The sequence below is a fragment of the Euphorbia lathyris genome, chromosome 4, assembly GCF_963576675.1.
Source record: "Euphorbia lathyris chromosome 4, ddEupLath1.1, whole genome shotgun sequence".
NCBI lineage: Eukaryota > Viridiplantae > Streptophyta > Magnoliopsida > Malpighiales > Euphorbiaceae > Euphorbia > Euphorbia lathyris.
In genome coordinates this window covers 51,726,799-51,740,366 of record NC_088913.1, presented here as the reverse complement: position 1 = coordinate 51,740,366, position 13,568 = coordinate 51,726,799, and the positions used below count along the sequence as shown (strand labels likewise).

Below are 13,568 nucleotides of genomic sequence, written 5' to 3'. Positions count from 1 at the left end.
GTAGAGATCCACCTAAAATGTGTCTGATTTTTGCTTAGTTTGGAAAGCCAAATTGATGCTATAACTAGATAAAAACACATAAAGTAGTAAAAAAACTATTTATCCTAGAAAAGATAACCTGTTTTAAAATATATATACTCTTACAATTATTTTCCATCAAAATTCTCTACCATATTGTTCTCCATATATTTATAAGTTACTATAACACGTTTAATGTTTGAGGCAAATGAGAATGGCCGTCTCACATGCAAATTTAAACAGCGATTTATAGGCGGTGATCGATGGCATTATTTTTTAGGCGGTTCCTAGAAAACTTGAGTGATTAAAAGTAGGAGGACACATTCAATTATTCTAAAAAAAAGTTGCAAAATTGAAATATTGATTTGTTTTCCCATCAACCCAACACCAACACCAACACCAACACCATACTCGAAACAAAGCTCAACCTAAAAAAACAGAAATTGAAATTCAAGCTGGATAGATACAAGAAACCGTGGTTGTTGTTGTTGTTGAAGTTAACCTTTCTTCTTTCCCATTTCCGAAGCAACAAGATTCGAATATCATGTCTATGTTTTCTAATTCGAATCTTGTCTCGTCAAACAGGTCTGGCAATTTGCAGGCCTTTTCAAGAGGAAGGTCCGGCACCGAGAGATAACTGAATCCTGAATCCCAGCAGAAGCTCCACCCAAGCTCATCGCCTCCTCCTCCTCCGTTTATAGGATCCATGCACGGCGGAAGTGCCGGAGAAAGAAGTTGGGTTGACTGCAGTTCTTGTGGCGGCGCTTCTGCTTCTGGTTCTGAGCAGTTACTCGGAAGTGGCTTGGGGAGGATGTTGTCTAAAAAGATTCCTTTTTCTTTCAACTTGTCAATGTAATTGCCTACATTGAAATTTGTCACAGCATTTGCTCCTCTATGTTCTAATGCCGCCATGTCATATGCCGCTGCTGCCTCTTCTTGCGTGTCTTTCATTACCAAAACTTAAAAGTTATTTACTTTTTTAACAATAAAAGAAAGCGGAAAAGGCAGAAAAAACTTCAAAGCTTCTTATATTTACATATATATCTAAAACATTAGGAAAAAAAAAAAAAAAAAGTATATTTGACATGCCGTAAAATGAATATGCCACATTATTATGTCATATTAGTAAAAAAAACATGTCAATGAACATTGAGCATGGGGTCTTTTGATATTGGTAGAATTGAATGAATATTGAGTTTTAATGTTGAATTGAAGCATCCTATCCTATCCTAGTGGCCCTTTTGAAAAATAATTTATTGATCCAATTGGAGTCAGAGTAATGTTGAATTTGGAAGTTTTAGGAGAAATGGGTAAAGTTTTGGGTGGTGAAAGTTGAGAAGAACGTGAGGTATTGTTGTCCTTGGGGGAAGTCACGTGGCACGGGGTGAAGTTTAAGTAGTACTAGTACTAATTATGGTTAGAATTGAGTTGTGGGATCTGGCGCAATTCCAGGCTCTATATGCCATGCATTTTTCCATGTGTTCACTAAATGTGCCCCATCTTTTTGTCTTTAACCGACCTATACTATACTCCCATTTTCAAACAATCTGTAAAGATAAAAGATGTAAAAGCTACTTCATTTTAAACATCCCATGCTTGCAATTATTTACCTGCTATTAAAAACATTATGAAAGATAAAAGAAATTTTACTAGCCATTCAGAAAATAAAATAAAAAAAATGTTACTAAGAGCATCTTGACTAGAAATAAACCAACCGGCTGGGGCTGGTGGTTGACTGACACAAAACAACTTTTGTAAGAGGCATCCAGTCAGACTAGAGTTGGCCATACTCTGTTCCATTTATAACTTATAATATTCATTTCTATATTACTTGAGGCAAAACGTTGCTTGCTATCAATTTAAATTTAGGAATTTAAAAGAAGAAAAGGAAGAAGAGATGAGATGCTTACTAAAAGTTCCAAGGTAAAGATACTTATTGCCAAAAACTCTTCCAATTCGAGCTTCCCATCTACCATTATGGTGATGCCTGTCCATATTTCATTCATATTTAATGCCTAGATTTTGTTATCTATATAAATTAAGTCAATTAATAATTATACCTAGCCACCCCACGGTATTTAGAGACACCTCTCGAGAACCCACTGCTACGACGTCGGAGAGATGCCAAATATTCTTCCTTGCTCATCTCCTGCATCTCCTCAACCTCCTTTCTGTACGTTTCTATCTGCGCCGCCATAGGATTACTGTCACTTTCGACTAACTTCATAATAATCAAATTTTGGAAAATAAATTTCAAAGTCAGTACCGCAAAATTCAAGGTTGTCTCTGGTCCCCAGTACTTCAGAGCTGCAAGATCATAAGTACGAGCAGCTGCTTCCTCCTCATCATATGCCCCTTTTCATACCAATAATTTATATATTCTTAATAATAAAAGGGATTTTTTTTTATAGAATACTTATTGAATTGAGATCATAAGTACTTACCCAAATAAACTTTAAGCAGCGACAAAAAAGTGTTGATGAACGTTGCAATGCACAGGATTATCAGAATAAAACATTAATCAGATAATAAGTAATAATATAAAAAAAGATCCCAGATCTCCTTGATTTTTGTACAAACTAATTTTAATATTAGAGAAATTCACCTTGTCTTCCTTTCTTATTTTGAATGTTATTCCATGAGCTTTTATCCCATAGGTGAGCTTCAAACCTTCCTGTCCATCTATGCCTTTTTTTTTTTTTTTTGACAATAATTAATGTTGAGTAAAAATAGAAAAACATAGACGACATTATGCAATATGAAAAGATATAGTACCTGGTAACTCCTCTGTAAATAGAACTTCTTCGGCCGGAGTTGGGATTAGGAGTAATATCTTTGTTTTGTGTTTTTCTAATGCGTTTGGATTTTGATTTTGGTGGGTGTAATTGACGGGAAGCAGGGGGACTATTGTCAGAATCCAGAAAAGAAGATGGCGAAGAAGAAGCAGATGAACAAGTGGAAGAAGAGGATGAAGAGGAGCCACAAATTGGAGAGCTCTTCATTTCTTGTAATTTTATCTGAGGAATTGCTACAAATTAGGTCTCTCTGAAAATGGTGTAATTTTCTGTCGAATTTGTGAATTTGGAAGAAGAAGAAGAGGTGAGTATTTTGGTAACCAAAGTGGGTTACCAAAACAAGAAGAGAGAGACATGGAAACAAGCACAAGTAGGAGCTATTTATTTGTTTATTTTTAATTAAAATATAGGATTTCTGAAACTGTAAAATTATATAACCAAGACCTGGGTTAATAATTAACTGTATATGAGTTAAATAAATGGGTAACACTTGGCTCAACCTGCAGCCATGCTACCAATAGAATCACTTTTTGTTGTGCCTATTGTTGGCCAAGTAATCTGTGTGACACAATTTCACTATTTCAAATTTCAATTAAAACTAACTCTTCTTTATTCATTTTTTTATTTTTTTTATATCAAATACAAAAGTTGTTTATTTTTCAAATTTTAGATGTCACTTATTTTGTGTTTTTTGTGCCTGTGTCACTAAACCAAATGAGGTGTAAGGACATTTCTGATTTTTCAACAATACTTGCCTCTTCTTCCCCCTTTACTATTTATTGTTTTCTTTCCCCCCCTTAATCTCAATTTCATTCAATTTCATACAAGATGCATTCTTTTTATACCACGAAGACGTGTTGCGATCATCGAAATGGGATCACACATTTTCTCGTTCGAATTTTTCCATGAGGTGGATAGAAGTAGAATTCCTGCGAAATTGCTTAGTTCTTTGATAATCACGCGCTTGTTTTGCATGATTGGAAGGGCGATATCACTTGATTTTGCTTTTTTGGGTTAAAATTTAAGATATGCCATCTGGTTCAGTATCAAAAGCAATTGACAAACAAATTGGTAAATTCATTGGTGAGTTTTTGAAATACGATGTTAACAATAGTTCAAATTTTCATATGTCGTTTATGCATTTGAGTGCTTATTGATGTTCGACACAAGAAATTAAAGAAAATGTATAACAGATAGTCTTTTTTTTTTATCAATTTTAAATGTGAAAGGCTTGAGAATTTTTGCTACCTTTAGAGGATTCTAGGTCATACTAATCCTTCTATATTTTTACGAGCTTTTGTTCAATGATTAAAGTTTAAATCTCAAGAAGGAACAAAGTTACTAGTTCAAGGCTTCAAATAGAAGGGGTGCTGATATAACCGAAGCGAGATGGTTGAGGGAGGTAGGAGGTTAAGGAGGTTACTTTAAAAACGTAAGTTTGTTTAAGTAATAAATGGGTATTACATTTCTTAGTACTTGATGAAGCTTCTAGAATTTATATTTTATTTGCATTAAATATATCAATGAGTTGTCAATGTATTTATTTTTCCCCAAAACGAGGCTTTGCTTCCAAACCTCTAACTCTATGTCATTGAATTTTAATGTGACGCAAACTTGTATGCTTTCTACCTATCATTGAGCAGTAATGATGTAATAAAAGATCCGAATAAAAACTTTTTGAGTAGCAATTGTGTCTGCATGTTTTTTTTTTGTATTTTTTAAGGTCAAAAGAGTCTTTTTCTACTACTAATTTAAACGGTGAGTTTTCAGTCTTCATCTCCCACATTCGAAGGTTTCACTGGTTTTCATGGCTTTTTATTTTTTTCCTTCGATTCGAACTTCAAGAAGAAACACAAGCTTACACAGTTACAAATACAAATCATTCATTCTCTGTTGCACCTATCTTCACCATTTAATGCATTGGATTACTTGGTGATCACCTCTTGTTTTTTTTTATATCTATCATGTTTATCATTTCACTTTATTTTTCCAAATTGAAAATTAACGATCATTTTTGTACTTCAATCCAAAAGTACAAATAGGCTAGCCAATCTTCTCCCTACTTAACAGATAACTTATCCAATGAATTGGTTTAGAAATAACCAAGAATTTGAAATGATAGTTTATAATACATAAAACACATTTTGGACTGCATGTACCTACCATTTGCAAAGTCATAATGATTATCTATACTTTGATTTGATTGTCATCATGATTGGTTGAAAATCTCGAAGAGAATGAAACATGGATTGAGATTTATATCTTTAGGAATTCCCACCTTCTATCTCATGTCAAGCAAATTCAACTATCTCAAGTTTAAAAAAACAGGAAGGGAGATAGTGGATTATGAAGAAGTTGCTAAGCTCAAAACTTGCTTCAATGGAAATCTCAAACTAATGGAAATCTCAAACCAATAACAAAAAAAGATTCATGAATAGATTCATGAATACAAGGAAGAGCATAAAACTTGGTCTTATGATCAATATATCTTTTTCCCTAGCTAACTTTACACTATTGAGAGGAAAGCTTCTATATGGCTTCTCAAGGAATGTAGTTTCTACAAGATATGTTGACTAGAGATACCCAAGTCGATATCAATTCCCCTTCAAAAAGTAGATGCAAGCTCAGAAATGCGAGTCTCTTCTTACTAGATATGAGGATACTAATGCCATTATACAAAGATAAAAAAGGTAAACGTGTAGATAATAAAAAGTATCCAGCTATGATTATATCATTACGTTATCCAACTTCCATTAGACCTGATATTCAGTTTGGTGTTTGTTTATGTGCCATATTTCAAGTTAAGCCTAAAGATTCCCATTCATCTGTAGTTAAAAGAATTTTTAAATATCTAAACGGAACTCAAGATATGTAGGGATCTATTATCCAAAGAGAAAATAATTTGATCTTATTGGATACAGTGATGCTGATTTTGCTGAATGAGCTAGAAAGAAAAAGTAGATCTGATACTTGTTAACTCCTAGGTCAAACATTGGTATCATGATCTTATAAGAAGAAAAGTACAGATGCTACTTCCGCGGTTGAAGATGAATATTTTTCTATAAGCAATAGTGTAGCACAAATTCTCCAGATCAAACAACATCTAGAAGATTACGGTTGAAAATATGATCATATCCATATACGGTGTGACAACACAAGAGCAATCAATATGGTTAAAAATCATATTCAACAATCAAAGTTCAAGCATATAGATATAAAACATCACTTTGTCAGGGATCAATCAAAAAAAGGAGACATTGTATTGGAATTTGTTCCAACCGATGAACATATAGCCGACATTTTTATGAAACCATTGAACGAACAAAGGTTCAATTATCTATGTAGAGATATTGGAATGTCTAGTTCAACTGAGGTTTAAAAGTATTTCTATCTCTGCTCTAATACAGTCTGTATGTAAATTATTCTTTTATATAAGAAAATAGTTTAAAGATCATTAGTTTTTATGCATGCATGTCTCATATTAGTTTAACTATCTTATACAAAGTGAATACCATTACATTAAATATAGTACTTGTTTTAAAATAACTCTTCTATATTTATCTCGTGTACTAAAACTCTTACATAAAAATCATTGTACTTTAAATATGTAAGACTGTTTAAGTAATTAATTTTCCAAGTATTGGAGCTTTTGGAATTTATATTTTATTTGTATTAAATATATTAATAAGTTGTCAATGTATTTATTCTTCTCTAAAATGGGGCTTTGTTTCTAAGCCTCCCACCCTATGTCATTGAATTTTAATATGAAGCAAACTTGTATTCTATCTACTTATCATTGAACATTAATGAGGTAATAAAAGATCCAAATAAAAGCTTTTTGAGCAACAAATGTGTCTACATGATTCTTTTGTATTTTTTAAGGTTAAAAGAGTCTTTTCTTCCTTCTAATTTAAAAGGTGAGCTTTCGAATCTCCCTCAGTCGAAAGTTTTAGTGGTTTTCATAGATTTTCATTTTCCTTCTTTTTGAACTTCAAAAAGAAACACAAAGCCTACACAGTTACAAATACAAATCATTCATTCTTTGTTGCACCTATCTTGGGCATTTAATGCATTGTATTAATTGGTGATCACTTGTCGCTTTTTATTTATATCTATGTTTATCAATTCATTGTATTTTTGCAAATTGAAAATTAAGGATCATATTTGTACTTCAATCCAAAAGTACAAATAGGAAATCCAAGCTCCTCCCTCAACTTCTCCCTACTTGACAGATAACTTATATAATGAATTAGTTTATAAATAACCAAGAATTTAAAATGATAGTTTATAATACATAAAACACATTTTAAACTGCATGTACCTACCATTTGCAAAGTCATGACAATTATCTACAATTTAATTTGACTACCATTATGATTAGTTGACAAGCTCAAAACAAGTAATGTGTGGATTGTGATTTATATCTTCACCAATCTCCACCTTCTATCTCATGTTAAGCAAATTGAACTGTCTTATGTTTAAAAAGAAACATGAAAGGAGATAGTGGATTATGAGAAGTTGTTAAGCTCAATACTTGCTTCAACAATGGAAATCTCAAACTCATGAAAATCGCAAGCCAATAACGAAAAAGGATTCATGAATACGATGAAGGGCATGAAACTTGGTCTTATGATTAATACATCTTTTTCCCTAGCTAACTTTAAACTATTGAAAGGAAAGCTTCCAGATGGCTTCTCAAGGAATGTAGTTTCTACAAGATATATTGACTATACCTAAGTCAATATCAATTCCCCTTCAAAAAGTATATGCAAGCTCAGAAATGCGAGTCTCTTCTCACTAGATATGAGGATGACAATGCCACTAGACAAAGATGAAAAAGGTAAAAGTGTCTATAATAAAAAGTATCCAATTATGATTAGATCATTACATTATCTAACTTCCAGTAGACCTGATATTCAGTTTGGTGTTTGTTTATATGCCAGATTTCAAATTAAGCCTAAAAATTCCCATTGATGTTCAATTAAAATAATATTCAAGTATTCAAATGGAACTCAAGATGTAGGGATCTGCTATCTAAAGAGAAAATAATTTAATCTTGTTGGATACAATGATGGTGATTATGCTGGATGTAAGTTAGAAAAAAGTACATATGGTACTTGTTAATTCCCAGGTCAAACATTGGTGTCATGGTCTTGTAAGAAGAAAACTACAGTAGTTACTTCCACAGTTGAAGATGAATATGTCTTTGTAAGCAATAATGTAGCACAAATTCTCTAGATTAAACAACATTTAGAAGATTACAGTTAAAAATTTGATCATATCCCTATATGGTGTGACAACACAAGCGCAATCAATCTGGTTTAAAATCCTATTCACCATTCAAAGACCAAGCATATATATATATATATATATATATATATTATTTCATCAGGGATCATTCACAAAAAGGGACATTTTTTGGAATTTGTTCCAACTAATGAACATATAACCGACATCTTTACGAAACTATTGAACAAACAAAGGTTTAGTTATCTACGTAGAGATATTGGAATGTCTAATCCAACTGAGGTTTAAAAGTATTTATATCCCTGCTCTAACATAATATGTATGTAAATTATTCGTTTATATAATAATTTTTTTTAAAGATTATTAGTTTTCATGCATGTATGGATGTCTCATATTAGTTTAACTATATTGCACAAAGTGAATACCGTTACATTAAATATAATACTTGTTTTAAAATAACTCTTCTATATTTATCTCATGTATTAAAACTCTTACATAAAAATCATTATACTTTAAATACGTAAGCCTGTTTAAGTAATAATGTTAGGAAGTATGTTATGCAACAGAATGTTTAAATTTTATAACTATTTCCTTAACTGGAGAAGCTTATTGTTGGGGTATGCCCTAGTACCGAGGCGTTATATTTAACGGTATTGTTAATTGTAAGACAATAATCTGTTATGTCATACTTACTTATGCAAGATGATTAACAGAGTATCCAAGATTCATAATTTGCACATGTTTGACGGGTTGAGAACCTGGTTAAGTGAAATCGTGTGACAATAAGATACTAATCTAAATATTCATGGTCTGTTATTATCGTGGGAACAAAAATTAACTAAAGACTAAAGTATGAAATCGTGTGACAATAAGATACTAATCTAAATATTCATAATTTGCACATGTTTGACGGGTTGAGAACCTGGTTAAGTGAAATCGTGTGACAATAAGATACTAATCTAAATATTCATGGTGTTTCACCGGTCACAGACATGGAATGTCAAACCAAGGGCATTAGGGTTTATGGAAAGTAAACTCTGGATTGATCCGCTATGAGAACACCACATAGTTATTAATGTCACATGTGGTTCTCATGTAACAGTCATAAATGAATCGTTAGACCCAAAGTCACTATGGAACCTGAATGAGACATGCATGTTTTAGTTATCGCCTAATGGGCAAGTAACTTAGTGCAAAGTATAGGTTAGCCGGATATGTACTAAATCATGTTGAGGGACCATAAATGAAGTGCGAGAATTACTACTCACCTCAGTGAGAGAAGATATCACCAGCCACTTGATTAGTGGAACTGAGAAGAGTGTGGCCACACCCGAATGAAGCAATGGATATTGTTTATTCGAACTTATTAGTTCACTAAGAAACCAAGAATGTTTGAACAATATATAAGGATGACAGTACCATGCCTCATGTTCAACATGATATCATTTAGTAAGGGATTACTATGAGGTTACTCTTAGGTTCACAGTCTTTGAACATGAGATAAATATCTAAGTTGGATAGTCATAATTATCAGCTAAAACCTACTGATGACTGGATTAGACGAACTAGAAGTTCGGTCCAACCACCACCTCTAGATATATCTATCTGGATCACTCGCGGAACGGAACTACTTTGGTATTAGGAGTTTTGCTTAAGGAAACTTAGAATGGACTTTTGGGCTTAGATGGACAGTAGAATATAATTGGATTAAATTTAGTTTAGGTCTGACCAAAATCAAGGAAATAATAGGGCAATCTGAAGTTTAGTTTTCAATATTAATTAGATTAAATTGGAAATTTAATATATATATATTTGAGTATAAAAATCAATAAAAACGGAATGTTGCTGGTAGGATTCAAACCCTAGCCACTTCACTTATACTCCATGCTACTTACTACTGAAACAATTATTTTTCTTGTCCATTATGGAGCGCACTGCTTAATATATCATTGTCCATGTAGCTTCTATTGTTTAATATTTGACACATACACTTATTAATATCGATTAAATATGCATAATAATAAATTATTAATAGAAAAAAAGAAATGGGCATAATAATGAATTATTAATAGAACAAAAAATCCAAAAACATACTCCAATTTCTTATTTATTTAATTCCGCTATTTTTTGTAATTTATGTTTTAAAATGTTAAGGACGATGTTCTAAATAACTAGTCGAAAACCCGTGCGATGCACGGGGTATGAAACTTTTATATAATTTAGATAAATAAATAAATTGACATATTTACTTTTAAATAATTTTATATCATGCTATGAAATTTTTTTATATTATGTATATTTGAAATTAATATATATTTTTTAATGATAATTCAAATTAAATTAATTTTAAAAATAATTGACTAATTTTTTATAGAATTTTAACTAAAGATGAATGATTTATTTATTTTTACAAAATTCAATGATTTTTACTTTTTAGGAATTTTAATACATTTTCATATTTCAAATATTCTGTGAAACAATATAATAAAATAGCATATTAATTAAGAAATATATTAGAATATAATAAAAAACCAAAAATTGAATTAAACTATAATTAAAATTAAATATTATATCTACGATACAAAAGAATTACAATCTATGTTAAATGGAAGCAACATCAATATATTATTCTATAAACTATTACAATCAATACTTTTCTAATGTTGCATATGAAAAAACTTTATCAATTCAATATGTTACATATAAAAAAAAATAAAATTCGTAAGAATTAGTCACAAATTCATCTTGATGATAATTATTTTGGTTGATGGAATTTCATGATCACCAAGTATTCGAATTCAATTATTCATTCTGCTACAATAACCCAATATATCTAATTGAATCAGTTTAAGATGATGATTTCTCCTGTTTTCATCTCGTAATATATCATCAAGACATTCGATCAATTTGTTCTTCATTCTTTCACTATATAGAATATCAGCCATACTCGCAGATATCACTTATTTGACTTCATTAATATTTTCTAATAATTATATATTCTTGAATTTTGTAAGTAAGAAAAACAAACAAAAGAATTGAAAAAAAATGAAGAGACGAAAAAGATAATTAGGAGAGAACCATCTTTCTCTCGGGTTTTTTTTTTGAAAATAAGAGAGAATGTCGAGACATAAGCGTATAAAGAGGAGAGTAAAAATATTTTTTGCCCATTAATTTAAAATTTTATTTTTTCTTAATGAAGTATTTAAGTCCATAAATTAATTTTAGTTAAATAGAATTAAATCGCAATTGTAACCACTCAGTACAAAAAAAATGTTTTATAATTAATATATGAAATTAATTATATTAATTAGAATCATTATGCTCAACATTTGAGAATTTGAAGAGATTCAAATAATAATATTTTCTTAATTAATATTTTTCAATAATTTATCCTAGATCATATTTCATTTTCATCTGTTAAAAACTCTTGAAATACTAACAATTTTGTACGAACCATAATATAATAGTTAAAAATTATATAAGCCAATGTTGCAAAAGCAATTATCTCAATATCCATAATTAATGTACATTTTTAGGATTTTGAGCATCAAAATTTATTTTTATTTACCTTGATTTTTAATTCGTATCTAGCATAATCCACATTCTTCAAAAATAAACATCTTATCAAGCGTATTAGACGCTTACAATCTCCTTGTCTAGAAAATTGGAAAAAAATAACTTCTTGATAATAATAATAATAATATAAAATAATTTATATTGAAATAAACTTGATTGTAAGTATAATATTCCAATATCTCTTTAATATTTTATTTAATATGTCTCAAACTTCAATGAACAACTATCGTGTGAAACTTTATATCTATTTGTACCAAAATGCATAAAAATAAAAAAAATACAATCCATATCAATTAGCTAAACTCAAACTAAAAAAATGAGTGGATTTCAACATGTTCTGAATTAGAAAAATTAATCTAACTTCAATTGAAACTAAAAATTGAGTTCATAAAAAGCCGAAAATCTAAATTTTAGTTAGAGTTAACAATCAAAACGATAACGCCTAGGAACATATACTAAAAAAGAATGCAAATATATAAAATCTTTACTTTAGTCATTTTGAAAAATAAATAAATAAAAAAGAAAACATGGATAAGGTAGCGAGAGGTATGGAATCTGGATAACGACAGAAATGGAATTTCATCTCTGAAAGATGAAACTATAACAATAATTGTTTAATAAAAATAAAACAACAGCACAATTGAGAAAGCCAAAAATTGAGTTCATATAAAGCCGAAAATCTAAATTTTAGTTAAGAGTTAGCAATCGAAACGATAACACCTAGCAACATATACTAAAAAAGAATACAAATTTACAAAATCTTTATTTTAGTCATTTTGAAAAAAAAAGACAAATAAAAAAGAAAACATGGATAAGGTAGCGAGATGTATGGAACCTGGGTAACGACAGAAATGGAATTTCATCTCTGAAAAATGAAACTATAACAACTATTGTTTAATAAAAAGAAAACAACAACACAATTGAGAACAAAAATAACTACAACATATGAAAAAAAATCGAATAATTACCTTGAGAAACATAAGAATTTCTTGTAATTTTTGACACTTTTGTGTTTTCCGATTTTAGTTGTTCATGCATCTTCTATTTCTGTCGGATTTCTTCAATTGAAGCTATCAGTTTGGAAGAAAAAAAGACAAATAAAAAAGAAAACATGGATAAGATATCGAGAGGTATAGAACCTGGGTAACAACAGAAATGAATCTGAAAGATGAAACTATAACAACTATTGTTTAATAAAAATAAAATAACAACATAATTGAGAACAAAATAACTACAACATATATGAAAAAAAATCGAATATTTACCTTCAGAAATATAATACTATCTATCGTGACCAATGAATATAATGGTGGAATATTATCTATCATGCTTTATATAGAAGTTTATTTGTGACTTTTGGATTTTCTTTGCTTTGTGTTTTTTCATCTTCCCGTAACTCTTGTTTTCTTTTATTATTTTAATTAATAGGTTAGTAATTATTTAATATATTATAAATATAAATTTGTTATTTTTAATTAATTAAATATTTATTTTTAATTAATTAAATATTTTTAATCTGATTTTTTACTACGTTGACAACTCATCAAAAAGACCTCTAAAACACTTCTTCTCATTTCTCTCTGCTTCCGTAATTATATATAGTATAGATAGATGTTACATATGTTCTAAACTTTATAATTTGTGTTCTAAAAATTAAGTATAATGTTTTTTTAAAAAAAGTAAATATCTCGATCATTTTTGCATTTGTTCTATAATATAATTTATAATTCATGTTCGAAAAAACGTAACACATGTTCTAAAAAACATAACGTATGTTCTAAAGTTTATAGTTTGTGTTCCAAAAATTAAGTATAATGTTCTAAAAAATCAGTAGATATCTGGATCATTTTTTCATTTGTTCTACAATATAATTTATAACTCATGTTTGAAAAAACATAACATATGTTCTAAAAAACATAACGTATGTTTTAA

The 13,568-nt window shown here is 29.8% G+C and overlaps 1 protein-coding gene across 1 annotated transcript; it reads right to left on the bottom strand.

Moving 5' to 3' along the window:
- Positions 1–322: 322 nt before the first annotated feature.
- Positions 323–3,172, bottom strand: LOC136226530 (ethylene-responsive transcription factor WRI1-like). The gene is made up of 7 exons (XM_066015062.1): positions 2,794–3,172; positions 2,624–2,706; positions 2,463–2,471; positions 2,285–2,373; positions 2,079–2,203; positions 1,929–2,005; positions 323–962 (listed from the first exon to the last, which is right to left on the bottom strand). Exons 1-7 carry the CDS (start codon positions 3,018–3,020, stop codon positions 469–471), a joined length of 1,104 nt encoding a protein of 367 aa, XP_065871134.1. The 5' UTR covers positions 3,021–3,172; the 3' UTR covers positions 323–468.
- Between the last annotated feature and the right edge of the window lie 10,396 nt (positions 3,173–13,568).

Excerpts from the sequence above, each read along its gene's own strand:
- LOC136226530 (XM_066015062.1), bottom strand. The coding sequence starts at position 3,020 with ATGAAGAGCTCTCCAATTTGTGGCTCCTCTTCATCCTCTTCTTCCACT. Across the intron at positions 2,006-2,078 it reads AAATACCGTGGGGTGGCTAG|GCATCACCATAATGGTAGAT; the intron begins GTATAATTATTA and ends AAATATGGACAG. Across the intron at positions 963-1,928 it reads TCTTTACCTTGGAACTTTTA|ACACGCAAGAAGAGGCAGCA; the intron begins GTAAGCATCTCA and ends TGGTAATGAAAG.